We start from the raw sequence: 16591 nt of genomic DNA on the forward strand, positions 1-16591 counted from the left end.
TATATATTATTTAGGGATCTTTTTAAGAGCTAACATGAAGTTTTTTGGTATTATTTCTACGAGTAAGTCGTACATTTGCCAGCTTTCGCTCGGGTCGACAGTTACATAATAAGAATATTTGAAACTTTTATAATATGCAAGTCGAAATATCAATCGGATTATTGCTGCATGAAGTCAAAAGAGACGAAACTAATCTGTTTATAATATAGTATGGTAACGAATTTCTGATTAAAATAACTGCTTAACTATATCGCAATTGGTCAAATAATTATAATTATATACTACCTTTTTTTAAGGCATGAACTAAAACGAAGAAATTTTAGTTAGATTGCTAACCACATAAAGAGGAACTTGTTAAAAATTCAGTTGCTAAAGTGTTGGCCCAAAAATATAATCCGACCTATAAAAGCTCCCTTCGTATTGCATAATTTAACGAACGAAACAAGAAAAGAAAACAAAGAATAATTATGTTCATTATTCCAAACATTTTATAGTTATTACACAAACACACAACAATAACTTTTAATTTCGTTGCTTCGATCAGAAACTGACCGAAGTCAAGGTCAAAGGTTAAGTTGAGGTATGCCTCAACTTAACCTTTGACCTTAACATTTGAATAGTTTAACCACAAAAAATTATATTTGACAGAGAAGCGATACACAATTGCTCATTACGAGTAGTATGTTTGATTTATTCAAGTGCGTGAAATAATACCATTACCTATTTTAATATTCACGCACTTGAATATTATGGTAGATTTACTTTAAGATTGATAATCTTGAATACATTTTTATACATTATTATATAATTACACAAATATAAAATCAGTAGGTAGTGCTAATGGATTTCACCTTTTCAATTCGTAATGACTAAGAGCTTTGGTACACAAAGTGCAGGTTAATCCCTTATCGTAGATCACTCGAGCTTTGTCAGTATGTACCCAGTGCCCCCTTCTCTGATTAGAAAAGAGTAACGTACGAGTTATGGTTCATTCTCCTTTAAGGAAGTAATTCCAAATTCATTCTCTCGAGCTGCGGGTGCGTGAGGTAAGAGCAGTATCATACTCTTATGTCAATATCAAAATAAGTTTTTACTATTAAGTATTTGCTGAACTAATATCAAAAATATTGACTCACCATATTACCAATGATTATTACGTTCGTATGCATGCACAGACATTGTTTTATCAAATCCCATATGTTCAAGCTACCGATATATAAGCTTTCAACTATCGTTTCCACTCCCTTAGATTTTAACGACGTCAAAAGTAGGCAATCTCACTATCTCAACAACCCATAAACTAAGCAAAATCACATCGAACTATTCGCTTTGTAGACTTATAAAAGAAGGTTAAACCAACAAACACACATATTAAATTCAAAATATTGCGGAAAGGATGAGTATCTTATATCTAAAGCCCAAGACATAAACAGATACACAACACAGATAATGAGCATATTATTAGGCTTAATTTTGTACACGCGCAGATATTAAGCATAACGATGATCCCTTTATTACATAATCATTGTTAAACTTAGAAAGATTAGTGTGTGTTGACTTTGTCCATAATACAATTAGCCATTCTATTTATCCAGTTCAATTTCCTTATGGTGCTTTAACTATTAAAATAAAACGTACGGATTACATTAAGGCGTGTGTTTAGCTTAACATTATGCCCACTTGTTAGATTTTGTATTTCAAAATACAAAACATATTTAAAACAAGAAGCACGTTTTTCAAATATGTACCTATATTATTATTATTATTTTTATATTTACGTTCAACAACACACAGTAATAATATTTTATATGATAATGATATCCTTCTGACTGACATTGGTCACGGCGGACAGAATCTGGAAAGGGACTAGACAAATGCGCGGGATATTTTATAATGCACAAGTGTGCGCAGGTGCACTTTCTGTTTTTGGTCGGAGTTGAGAGGAAAATGAATGATCAGGCACAAGACGGCTTACTTGCCTTCCGAGGCACGGGATAATAAACAGCCAACTGCGAGACTCCATTTTTTTCGGCAAACAACTGCAATACATTTATAATGGTCTAGTCCGGTGCCACAAAACAGGACCTAGCCCCTAGACCAACGAAGCAATCACTGCTAAATATGCTTCGTATTGATCGTAAATAGTACATAGCATACAATCATACATAATCTTCTTTGATTTACAGATATATTCAATTTTTTAACATTTAATCATGTATTTACATGACATCATAGAACACGATACAATGTTATTATATTTAACAACGACGTGGTTGGATTGATGCCAAGTCTTGATGTATTATATATTAAGGTCCAGTTTCACCATACCCTGTTAAATATTTAACGTATTGTTAAGTCAGTTAACGGACTGTTAAAGTTATCGAGTGTCCCACCACGAGTTAACGCGTGTTTATTTGTTATAACAAGCCGTTAAATTTAATCACCGCTGTAGACGTCCGTTAGACCGTAACAGACAATTAAACTCAAGATGGACGCTGCGTACAATTTTATTTTCGAAAATAATGTTTTAGAAAATTTAGATTACTTAGACACAATCCTTCATTTTTGATCGCAGTAGTTACTGCGTCCGTTTTCTTATTTTCAATTAGATCCTTGTATTTTGTAACTAAATGAACAAGGATTTCCTTTTCATTTGACGAAAAATTCGGTCCGCGTGTTTTCTTTGACATAGTTATTTATATTCAATAAGAAGCACACCACAAACACAATCAAAGAGCACAAAATAATGCTGCATAACCTCAGCTCAAAAATAAATATTACCATGTTATAATTATTTGACGTTTCAATCGGTTTAAATCAAAAGTAGTTAACATTTCATTGAAATCACTCGGAGCTAACGATTTTTGAAATTGGTCGCGCAGCACAACATATGACGTATTATACGACTAGATAAAATATTACCGAACTTCGTCTAAATGACATGTCACAAATAAGCATTTCAATTTGGTTGCTTAAAATAAGAGTGAGTAACTTACAAGCCATTCAGTTAAATGTTCTGTTTAATAACGGCTTGTTAAATTTTGTTCCTGGGACATTTAATGATATAACAGCCCGTTAATTATTAACAACTCATTAGTAAATTACTGATTAAGATTTAACAAACATAGTTTGGTGAAATTAGACCTAAATGTCATATAATAGTCCGGCCCTCATGAACAGACCGAACACAAAGTTGCATTGAAAAAACATAGAACATCTGTTCCTGGTAAACAGACCGTGCGCCTTACGTAATACTATTAACAGGCATGGCCCATGGGTCTGGAATTACGGAAACAACAACGCCCGTGTTACTACTACAACGTCCACTACTGACGTAGTTTGCGGATTGGAATAGTTTAACCACAATCTTTTCCAACAAATTTGATGCATACGTAATCACGGAGACCAGCTATTATTGAATGCAGATTTTTTTTTGTAAATTTTTATTACCAAAACAAATTGTAATTTATTTTGAGTTTACTGTCAAGCCCACGTATTTTATTCTCAGCTGTAAGCAATGTTATCTGTCTGAGGTGTGTATTTGTCATGTAAAAAAGATTATGAACTTACAAGAATAGACTACTCCTTCTTTTTAAAAAAAAACCATTTCAATCATTCAAACGATACGAACGGATAGGAGAAATTATTATCGAATACCCAAGTTTTGTTCTTTCTCGTTCCTACAAGGTATAAAATATTCAAAAACAAAAATATATTTTGTTATTGAATATTTTATTTATCGAGAGTGGTTTATGTAAATATAAAAAAAAAACTAGAGTGGAATCAGGTTGTGACTAAGGATTTCACGTACACAAAATATTGGATTGTAACAGTTTTAAATGATTAAAACCTGATTCCACTCTTGTTTTTTTTTTTTTATATTTACATAAACCACTCTCGATTTATAATACACTGTTTAATTACAAATGAATCGTTTAAATCGACGATAATGATACATCATCAATCAAATTAAAGTATAAAATAAGAAATAAAAAGTCATGTTTGTATGTATGTGTGTACAGTTATATTAAGCTTTTTTACAACAAATCAAACATGTTACCGTCGATAAGAGATAAAGAATTATTTATTACACAACATTTTAAGTACAATTTTAATTGATAAGATAATTCTTATGATGACAACACAATTATATTAAAGGATAAGAAATAATAAAAGCTTTCCTTAAGTTGCTTTTGATTGGCAACACCGATCACTCACAGATAAAATATAATAAACGAAATTTAGAAAGTATCAACGAATCTATTCACATTTCTCTTCCAACATATAATATAAAATAAATGTTAACTTTATAATTATAAGCAGAGGCAGATTTCTAGCCAGCTAGCTTTATAAACTACAGCGACAAATTTGAAATAGTGTTTTTGGTGTATTTATATTCATTGAATCAATTATGAAATATATGTAGTTACATAAATATAATTGGAATAAACTTTTACAAAAGTTTTACCAACTTAACTTTAGAATAAAATATAAAAATAAATTGCTCAATAATGCAATACGATTATATTTGTATTTTTTATAATACAATACTATTTCACTTTACTACTTATATCCACTTTCATTTTACTTCCAAAGTTCCGATAGTAACTTAGCTGACATGCCATTATTTAGCAAATCCATAAAATTAATACCATAGACTATTCTATATACATAGATCACGATCAATAATATCGCATCAATTGAATTTCAAAGTTGTTTCTTTGTCTTTATTCCTACGGTGATTGGAAAAGGGTTATAGGTCGATGATGCAGTCACTAAACTCATACGCAATACACAAATAAAATACACATTACTGTATCTTTTATGAAAAACGAATCCTTGTTTTTGTTTGTATTCTACGCCTTCACGCACTGTTCATCTCATTGAATGTAAACATTGCTTATTTGTTGTCACAACTCTCGTGGACGTTTCTCTCGTGAACATAACATTGCCAACGTACAAAAGGTACAATGAATAATACAAAAACTGTAAAAGAAGCATTGGAGCGCTGGTTTTTTTTAGCTTTACATTTCGTTCTATACTGTAACATGACGATTCTAAAGGGCCTTTATGAGTCTACTTGAATAAAGAATATTTTCGTTTTCGTCGTGCATTAGCAAGCTTACATTAAAAATATTTAAATTGGTATTATGTAATCTGAACGGCGAAAATCTAATTATAAAATGGATTTTTATACAAAAACGCATTGGTATTCAATTCAATAGCGCACATTACATTGAGATATTATATTCAAATATGACATGTATTAAACGGTTGAAGCTTTAAGCGAAGGCGGAATTTAAACCGGATGACATAAACAATGAGTGATATTTTGAAGTCACTTAGGCTTTCACAGTTAATCCTCGGATAAGTTGATAAAGTTTGGCCTCTATTCTTCTTAAAAATTGACACTATCGCAATCGAATCGAAACGTAATAGTTGCCCTTTCGCCTCTTTCCTATTATACTAACTCATCGATCTGTTTGCAGTTCGGTCTAATTTGAATCAGAATATAATCGAGATCGTATCTCTTAACCTCGATCGTAAATGAGTAGAATAGTCCATAGTTACGATTAAGCTGAGGTTAATTTTTGTAAAGTACCGCCGCAATTGGATCAGAATAGAATCGGAAACGTATCATTATCGTTATAAGTTTGTAGAATTTGTCTGATTCTTTGCATATTTAAGAACAGAGGATATAGTTCACAAACTAAATTTTGGTTGAAATTAATTTCATCACTGGTCTACGTAATTATAGGATGACCACTAAATGAATGTCAACTCATACTATTATACAATTATCCAATAAACATTGCTATAGGCTACGTCATAGTCATACGACTTTAACACAAATCGATCACTACACATCGATATCAAAAAGAAACTGAAGTATTTGTAATAAAAAAAAATTATTGCGTAACTCAGTACGACTTTATAAAACGTTGTCATCAATTTCGACCTTAGTCAATTCTCAAAAATATAGAAAACTAGTTGTCATCCTGGGCTTTGTTTACGATTTAGGGGTTGATTTTGCAGGTGTTAGGCATAAAAAAATTAATGTCTTTGGTGTTCAAGTTTGCTGTAGAGCAAATTTCATCAAATTCGGTTCAGTGCTTTGGCCGCAAAAAAGCAACAGTCATACAGACAGAGATACAAAGTTACTTTCACATTTATAATACTACTAAATCATAATTTAATAATTCTTACACGTAGGAACATAAAAATATGCCGTGTTTTATTTTGCTTTGTAAGTTTGTAGGTTGGTTAAACACCGATTAAGATACCGTCTTCGAGTAGCACTTTAGGATCGAACACATTAGGCACGACTAAAGGAAGCTAATACGACCTTTCCAAAGAATTATTCACTACAACTGTGTGTACGATTAAGATGTACTTTCTGACATAAATGAACATTGGGAGATAGAAATCGTAAAGTCACAAAAATAAATGAGAACAAATTAAGAAAGGGGCCGAAAATATTTTGGGATATTTACGTTCGACCAATATTTTCATTTATACTACATACATAATACATAATAATTTGACGTAATTTTAACTCAATATTTGTATTCGTTTACCAAATAAAATCGTTCATCAATTTATCAAAGAATATAACTGAGAACTGAGAAATAATTATGTGTTGAAATGTGCGTTTCGAAAAACGACCTTAAGTAGTTTACTCCTTAAACTACGAAACGAAGTTTGTTAAGATGATACAAATGTTTTTCTCTATTTTGGTACTAATCCTTCCGTTTTATTTTTCTTTTGTTCACTTGAAGTACCAGTCAGACCTACAGAACGTACACTCGTAAGTTTGTAGGTAGAAAATATTGAGCTTTCAATAATGCACATCCGTAGTGAATCTTCCATAAAATATGGTTTACCTAACTAACTCACCGTCGAAAACTCAACCAAAACGCGATTCGCAATATCATATCTCAAATCATACTGTAATTAATTAATTTGTAACTGGTTTTTAACTTTTATTTAACTCATCTTCAAAGTTAAGGACGGAAAGTTTAGTTTTTTTTTTTGTTTATGATACTTTTAAGTATATATAATATACGATAAAATATAATTAAAAAGATGATTAGGAATACATCAAATATAGAAAAAAATATATTATGTGCTTAAGATTTGTTGGTGAAACCGAACCGAGTTATTTGTTTTTTACCGTACGTTAAACTATAATAATAATATATATAAATATAATAATATGGAAACCGTCAATTAGTAAGGACATTTAAACGAAATTAATATTTTTGTGGGACATTTTCAGAATCTTTACTTTAAAGCGGTAAAATTGCGCAAAGCAACAATTATTGTGGAGTCAGTCATATTTAGAATTACAATTTCAAGCAATTAAACAAGCTGCGCTTTTAGATTTGTGCTAGAAGTCGTTTTACTATCCACTAATAAGACGACACAAACTGGTTTGACAAAGAAAGCGCGACAATATCTTCGAACGAAGGCTTTGAATACTAGTCGTATATAATATAGACAGACGTACCTAGTACTCAGTTAGTTTATATATTTAGTTTATTTTATTTAAATATTTTACGGCACAAAAGATACCACATAATAGCTAGCCAATGTAAATACATACAGAAAAGTAGCAAGTACTTGATAGGGCTTAGTAGAAGACCGTCTGAAGGATGCGTGAACCAGTGCAACTGCGAAAGGGGACATCATATAACAGTTTCAAAGGCGCATTACCGTTCTAAGGAATCGTTAAATTTCTTATGTGAATTTCCCACTTGTAATCAAAAAAATATCTGATGACACGTTTTTTTTTTTTGTGATTGCTAACTGTTTGAGTAAAAACTACTCAACCAATGTACATAAAACTTACAATTTAGACTTTGCGTTGCAAAGCGTCTCGATGAAGGTTTTAGTATATAATAATATTAGATAAGATGAGCTGCACCGTTTCACATTCTTATAATTTAGAAGACACACGTAACAAGCGTGAATATCATGTTCTTGTATAGTATAATGTATGGCGACACATAATGCGTTATGAAATTGATTCAGTCCTGTGGATAGATTTTTTGGTTGAAGGTATTTTATACCTGACGTTTATGGGAGCTCTGTAGCATCAGTAAAACCGTTCCATAGCAGGTCGACGACCACGTGAATAAACAAGGCATGAACGCAAGTAAGTATTCAATCAATTGAAGGGCGAGAGTCGGCATGTAATTTAAATTTAAAAAAAAAAGAAGTTCTTACAATCGATAGACAAGAGAGTGAATATCGCAAATTTAAAATCGATTGAGTTTATTTATTCGATTTTCATTCAGATCCAGATAACGCACATTTACATGGACTCAGGTATGTTAATGTGCGTTACATACCGCATAAAAACGCCGATTAAATTATAACACTAAAACTCGAAATCCAATGTATGCCAATATTATGTAATTATATTTAAGATATCAGGAAATGCTTACAATATAATTAAATATGCTCACTTTAAAAGTCATATGATTTTATGATGTTTCGTATGTAGTGTATATATAAACCGATGTCAAAACGTTGTAAAAACGTTAGGTATAGGCTATAGCCGATGTTCATTGCAGTACTTAATGAGTACACGTACAAGTTATTATTACCGTGCAAACTATATAATCATGAAACCAGTCTTCTCATAACATAATAATTAAAGCGAAATATTTTAATTTCAACTGTTCACTTTTTAAAATCATAAAGTATATTTTTTCAAAGAATCATCGAACTATATTTAGCACGAAATATAAGTTTAAATCTAGAACACCAGCCAACTTACCATTATAAATGATAATTAATTATTTATATGAGCATTCACGTGTATTTGTTTTTTTTTTCAACAAAGAGGTCCTAGGTCACTGATAAAATTAAAAACAAAAGTTAACCGCTACACTTTCATTGTGGAGTAACCCAGTTGGCGCGAGTCGCGACCGTCCGACGCCCCGGTACGAACGTGTACTGCCATATGCTCATGTGAATAACTACAATAGTATTCATCAGTTACCTGCATTATAATTTTAACCTTATTATAATCTCGCCAGAGCATAAAATAGTCTATTATTCTCTTTGTTGTTGCATTGGAAGGTAATCCGATAAACGATAATATTTTTTTAATCAATTTTAATTTTGACTATTACGAGGCAGTTAATTTACATTATAAAGCATTTTTTAGTCCATGTAACAACCGCAGCGGAATTGCGGTTGATTCCGAATATATTCCAATATCAAAAACTCTTCAAACAGGACAATGATAATGTGACTTTTAAAACTAAAATTCAAAAGTATTTTAATTTCTTTATACATATACATACATATACAGAACATAGTATAGTTTTCTTTCGTGTAAAAATTTATGTTCTCTCAAAAAAGCAAGTTCTATAAGAAAAAATAATTATTCTATAATCGCAGAAATATTCTATAATCTTAGAAATATTATAAAGTCAAAGAGATTTTAGTTAGTTTACAAGCTTGCTCAGGATCAACCAGACCGGATTGGAGAAAACCCCTTTTTAACTTAGATAGGTGATTTATTCGGAATGGTTATAGTTTATACAATATCAAAATACGACCTAAGGGGGCAGAACAAAAACGTCAAACGAAGGTCTAACTTAGTTAATATAAAAGAAAACAAATACTGCTAGCTTTTAAGTAATTAAAATGTTTGACACTTTGTTTAAAAAAATATTCATCATATAATTAACACCATATTTTTTTCTATTAAATTCATAATTGGAGACAGCGAAAACTACATAATTACATTAATAAGAACAAGTCAGAAGAAGAAAAACTCAACATAAATGTTAACATTTGAGTCTTAAATAAGTTCGTGTTGGTAGTAAGAACGAAGCTTAAACGCAATGCGGCAAAAATAAACGGAGCAAGGACTCTTTATCGACTCTTCATCTAATTCTAACAAAAATGATGTCAGTATTTAATAAAGGATAATGTAAGTGTGCAAATGGACCACCTGAATAAATTGGTACTGCAGGTAGTGTTATCAATTCATACTTCACAATGCTTTATTTGTCGCAAGCAGGCGCAAGGGCAATGCTGCCCTTGTGCCTGAAACCGGAACACAGCGATACAAATTGCTGCTTGGATAATTGATGAATGCGTATCCAGAGTTACCAACACAAAGGCAAATTAATTATTAGTGTTAGATCTATTTACTTAATTTTTAGAAATAGTTCGATATCAAATGATCTCGATAAATAATACTCAAAATCATTATTTACTCTTTAACTGAATTTATTTATTTAATATATATAATGATTGACATTTAACTGAATTTACTTATCTAATATCATATGCCATTATTTTACCTGCAGGTATTCTAGGAGATAATGATTAGTATATTACTAATAACGTTTCACCATAGTCATTTGTTTGAAAAATTCTGTTACGTCTTTCCCTGCAGTCCTTCATTATACAAACATCTGTTCAAATATTTTAAAGGCAATCTTCTTTCGACGCGATAATGGAAAATAATTCATACTTACCTTGAACAACTTTCAACACTTACTAAGCTTGAAAGAGTTAATGAATAAGTTGTAAGTTTTCTTTTTTTAATTCAAACTCAAAATAAAATATTTTCAACAATACTAACGTTAACTAACACAGGTCTTTATTTGTTAGTTCAACAAATAAAAATATTTTTACAATAAGCAACAGCGTTCAATTACAACCCTAACTAATGCAGATAATAAATATAAATGAAAATGCGTTATTTGTTTGTTTGTTCTCAACGGATCATCATGAAATCGTACATACGTTGACAGGGATACAGAATGGGACGTAGGATAACTAACACTTACGCTCTTATAGGCGGCCGGAAACTACTATAGCTAACTAAATAATTTAAAAAATATCTACAAACGAATTATTTTCATTACGATAACGTACTGAAGATGCCCTCGCCCGCTTAGACTTCAGTTTGTGACGAATATACTTCAAGAACTTGTTTACCTTTATCCTCACATTACCCTCTCAAAGGGTAAAAAGTGGTCTTCCTGCTTGGTCTCCCCGGTCGGTCCAAACAACTACCGTGTCGTCCTGTTTTAACCCTTAGGATCAGGGCCAATTTGGCATAGTGGTAAGTCAAATAATGTTTCAGGTCGTCATATCCGACGGTGTGTCTTGTCCGGTGGTTGTCGTCGTCCTGTATGGGGCTGAGGTCAGACGACATTAGGAGTTCCCGAGGCTGAGGACCCTGTTAGTCGAGCATGAGGTATATAAAAGGTAAAAAGTAATCTATGACTGTCCTTAGTTCAAGCTTGCTTCATACCAAATGTTATCAAAATCAATTTCGTGGTTTAGCCAAGAAAATGTAACAGATAGACATACAAACAGAAAGATTAATTAAAATTTTACTATACGCTTACTGTACGCATCACTGAACCATCAGATATATATTCTAAAATAGTAGCTTAATAAGACATGAAATCGGACAGCAAATCTATTTATAAGGAGGTGAATAACCTCTAGCAATAATATGTCTTGCAAATGACGACAACGGAACGATACCAAAATTATCTAACTAATAATGTTGTGTATTTATTTTATTCATTAGATTGGGGACATCTGGAATGTTTTTTATGACCTCTTTGTATGATCTCGCTGCGTTCCTAATTTATTTTTAGTTGATTTAACATGCTTAAAAAATAAAATCGTCACAGACGTATACAGTCTGAACTATCTTTCTCGTTTTTCGGATTCTTAAGGACTACTCAAGGCAGGGTTTAAATTATGTTTAACATTTAGTGCTAGACTAAGTTTAGATATTATATCCAACAATAAAATAGGCTATTTGACAGGTTTTTAAAATCCATTTTATTATCATTAAGGAACCCAGTAAAAGTTTTTTTTTTTTAATTCAATACATATTTGCTGAAAAATATCAAATTAAAAATTCAATATTAAAATAGCGCGCCAAAACGCTACTTTGAGAATATGGTGATGCAATGGGGTAGGTGACGTCACTTTCCTGTATTGTAATCTGTAGCACATATAATCCATATACATTTGTTGCAAACTAAAAACGAAAATGTGACAGGATGTACAGTTTAACAGTGTAACTAAATGAGTTACGAATTATGTGTAGTTCCAAAATGTACAAATATGTCGTTCAAAACTCCGGAAAAACTATTGTAACGTAAGTGTTTCATAGAAAATTGCGCTGAAAGCGGTTGCAACTTGCTAGTAAATTAGTACAAATATTTTCTTCTGTGAAGACTATTTCTATTTAATTAAACATGATATTTCTTTTTTTAATAAATAATTACGTTTAGAATGTAAATAATTTGTTATTGAGTTGAAGTTATAATACCTCTAATGTTTTTAACAGAATGTCTCTCTCAACTCACTAACATTTCCCCTGTTTTCTATAACTTTAGTTAAAAATTGTAGCTACAGTCTTATGATTTCAATAAGCATTACATTAAAAGATCCTAACTAATAGTTTTGTTTGTTGCAGATGTAAAATGACATACCAAATTACTCTCAGTACAAAATGGGTATCAGCCAGAGAATAATTTTGAAAGATAAAGTTTTGCCTCCTAAATTTCATTACCAGCCTGATCGCATTGAAAGAATATAGGAAAATCTTATTAAAACGGTTTCAAAAGCTACTACAACGCAAGTAGGTAAGGGAGGTTTACAAGCAGCTGACGTCATCATAAACACTACCAATCATGAGCGGTTTTGTATCATGTGACAAACGTTTAAAAAAAGCATTTTTATTTACGCATTTTTATATAAATTACTTATTATTTTCAACTTACATTAATGAGTTTAAAAATGGTTTAAATAACCATAATATATACTGATAACAGTAATTGACACTTTATTTTTAGCATTGTCAAAATAATAGCCTATTAAACAATATAAAATTTTAATTACTGAGTCATCGATACGAACAAATTAGTAGTTGTTAGTTTAATAAAACTGTTAATACGCAAAACTTTTTTTATATATTAATCAATTATGTAAATGTTAATGTCACCTGATACTAATGTAATCAATACAAATATTTCGATCAGTTTGTTTGTTACAAGCAAACATTTGTTAGAAATACTTATTTATGTAGTTACATTTATATTATAATTATATATTTAATAAACTCATATTTTGTTATTGTATCCGATTTCATAAAAGTGTAATCGATTTCAGAACGTCATTCGTATGGCTTTAAAATATAATACACAATGTTTTCCCGCGCAAAAGGATTATTAAAAAAATAAAAGAGAGTCGCGCATGGATTGAAAACAGCAGATTTTTGTGAATTGGATTTTTAACTTCAGAACTATAATATTTATAAAATAAAACAAATAATAAATAAATATTCTGTGTACTGGTGTATTTATTACATTTATATATAAATAACTTAATTTGTAATTTCATATACCTAATGATAAACAGACAAAAACGAAGGTTATAAAATTGCCTGTTTTAACCTCTTACGCGATATGTTCACTGATTTCATTTTTTTTAAACTTACGTAAGTGTTCTCGTTGATTCCATTTACTCTATAAAAAAGAGCCTGTTGAACAAAGATAGGAAAAATCCGTCGATAGAGGTTTCGCAACTTACAGATTGATGTTAAGATAACTCAAAGTTAAAAACAAAAAAACATTTTAATCACTATTTTACGGTCACTATTTTAATTTAGGTAATATCCTTTTTTTAATTTTATTTTATTAATCCACAATAGATATTAAAATTGCATAAATAAAATTACATTGATATATGTAAATTACTAATTACTATTCAGCAAATAATATAATACAATTGATATAAAACGTTTATCAGGACGATAATAGTAAAGAAAAAAGAAAAGTAGGTTTAACGTAATAGAAAAAAAAATCAACAAAAATTTAAAAATAGCATACGTTTATTTAATTAGTGCTTCAACTTGATTGAAGGTTTCTTCAAACGATTCCATTTTCATGGAAACACGCTTAATCAAGTGATTAGCTTTCGATTTGGGAGGTGATAGAGTAAAATCAACTAGTAATTACCTAGTGTAAATTGACTTACCTTACCGTGCTATCAAACTTCAATAATATTTTTTTTAATGCGTCAAACTCGTTTAAAAAAAAAAGCGACTGGTTTAATTGCCTATTTATCAATTTGAAGTGAACATAACATACTGTAAGTTTATATAACAATATCTTACGTTCATTTTAAACTTATATTTATTTAACATTCTTCGAAATTCGATAATGTCAAACGAAATATCTTAAACGTCATTTTATTTGATTTTATCGACGCTTGTTGACTCTTTGACCTGTAAGTTGACTTGTAAATGCATACAAATCAGTATGCATAGCATTCTCGTTAAAGGAGGTCGCAATCAATTTACAACCTATACATATAGTATAAACAATAAACATCACATGCACACATAAGATCGTAAAAAAATATTCGTAACTGTACGGATAATTTAAATATATAAAATACTTTTAACCCAAAAAAAAACGAAATAAAAATAATCTACACATAAAAAACATTGCATACTATTATATTTATTATATATTTTAATATTATGTTTATTAGCTGGTTTACGTTTGTCGTGTGGACACTTAAGGCAGGAGTGCAACGCCGATGAGGCCACGAAATAGCGAAGAACCAATGCTGATATTTTTAATAGTGCCTCAAACATCGAAGGGCCCCAATATGGGCTAAGTTATTCTTAAAATTCTCCTTTAATGACAACGCCGTTGTTTTGCGACTTGTTGAAAATAGTTCCACGTATGTTTGCGAATAACGCTTACCTAAAGGGTTACTTGTTGCAATTGGAATAAGACCATTAATTTAATAGCATTCTTATTCATTTCTTCAATGAGCTTTCTTAACTAAACAAATCTAAAACTGTTATTATAAATTCGTCGCACATAAAATAACAATTGAATTAAATATGGTTTCAATAACTTTATTAATAAATAAATACTTTTTATAAACTTTTTATAAACTTTTTATGACTTAAATGTATCTTTATACAATTTGACCCGACATTGTAGCAATGATTTTATGTTATTTGACATTAATAAATTCATATATAGATTTAAGTTGACAGAGGGTACTATGTACCTACCAATAAAATCGAGAAGACAAATTGGTAACCTAATAGCTTACAATATCAATAATTATTTTATGCCTAATGTTACCAAGGATCATATGCATAATAAAAATAACAATTTAATTTATATTAACACTGATAAAAGTAATTTAAATTGAATTTTAAGACAAAAGAGATAGTCTCTGGCTCAAGTATTATTAATACTAATATTAATTTACCTAATAGTAATTTAACCTTGGATAAATTCCTAAATCTTAAAATTAGAAATAATCAAAACAATAATAATAGTAAACTTGTAAACCTGGTGCACCAAAACATTCAAGGAATGACAGGAAAAGATTTAGAAATTGAGTTATTCATAAACAGTAATGCCATTGATATTTTATGTATAACAGAACATTGGCTTGTAAATTATCAGTTTATGTTTAACTTTAGTGGTCACCAGATGGCTAGTATGTTCAATAGAAAAAAAGCTATACGTGGTGGCTCATTAATACTTATTAACAAAAATCTAAAATTTAAAGAACGTAAGGATGTTGTGAGCCTTTCTATTGAGCAGACTATTGAAATAGCCTGTGCAGAGCTTGAGCATGTCATTGTTGTATGCGTATACAGACCTCCTAGCGGGTTATATGAAGCATTTGAGAAAATATTGGAAAGTGCATTATTGAAATTATCTGGATCAAGTAAATATATTTTTATTTGTGGTGACTTCAACATAAATTTATTAGAAAACTGTAGCACAAGTATTAGATTCAGATCATTATTATATTCATATAACCTCATTAACTTATTCTTAGAGCCAACTAGAATCACTGAATCCACTGGAACATGTATTGACAACATATTTACCAACTGTGTACCTAATCATAAATGTATTATAAATATGTTAAGTTCTGATCATTGTGGACAGTTGGCTTCATTTAATTCGCAAATAAATAACAATGCTAAGGATTTAAAACAGACATTTGTTCCAATCAATTTGTATCGAATTGAGAAGTTCAGAAGTAATATCATGGCAAAGCTCTCATATTTACAATTAAATGATAATTCTAATGAGCTTTATAACAATTTTTTTAAATTAATTAAAACAGAATTTAATGCCATATTTACTTCCAAGACAGTCTATTCTAGGAATTTTCTTAAATTTAATGATTGGGCGACTGTCGGAATTCACAAGAGTAGGCAGAGGTTGTATGAACTTTATAGTGAAAGATCATACAACCGGTCTTTTTCATTTATCAGTTATGTTAGTGCCTACTCTAAACTATTCAAACGTGTATGTCATACAGCTAAATCATTGCATATAAAAAAAAAAATTATTGAGGCACCTGATAAAATTAAAATGACATGGAAAATTATTAATTGTGAAACTGGAAGAGTCAAAAATAACATCTCCGACTTTAGCTTATCTATTGACAACAATTTATTTTCCTCAGATCGGGATGTTGCAACTGTTTTTGAAAATTTTTTTGCTGACATTCCATTTTCGACAACTAACTCATTAAA

The 16591-nt window shown here is 30.3% G+C and overlaps 1 protein-coding gene across 1 annotated transcript in view; it reads right to left on the minus strand.

Annotated features, from left to right (window-relative positions):
* LOC125072356 (solute carrier family 22 member 3-like) overlaps positions 1–8947 on the minus strand; it is a 31073-nt gene extending 22126 nt beyond the window's left edge. The window contains exon 1 of the mRNA XM_047682978.1: positions 8786–8947. Within this exon, the coding sequence (XP_047538934.1) occupies positions 8786–8788 (3 nt within the window). The 5' untranslated portion in view covers positions 8789–8947. The remainder of the gene's footprint in view (positions 1–8785) is intronic.
* Between the last annotated feature and the right edge of the window lie 7644 nt (positions 8948–16591).

Source organism: Vanessa atalanta, chromosome 2 (assembly GCF_905147765.1).
Source record: "Vanessa atalanta chromosome 2, ilVanAtal1.2, whole genome shotgun sequence".
NCBI classification, from domain to species: Eukaryota; Metazoa; Arthropoda; class Insecta; order Lepidoptera; family Nymphalidae; genus Vanessa; species Vanessa atalanta.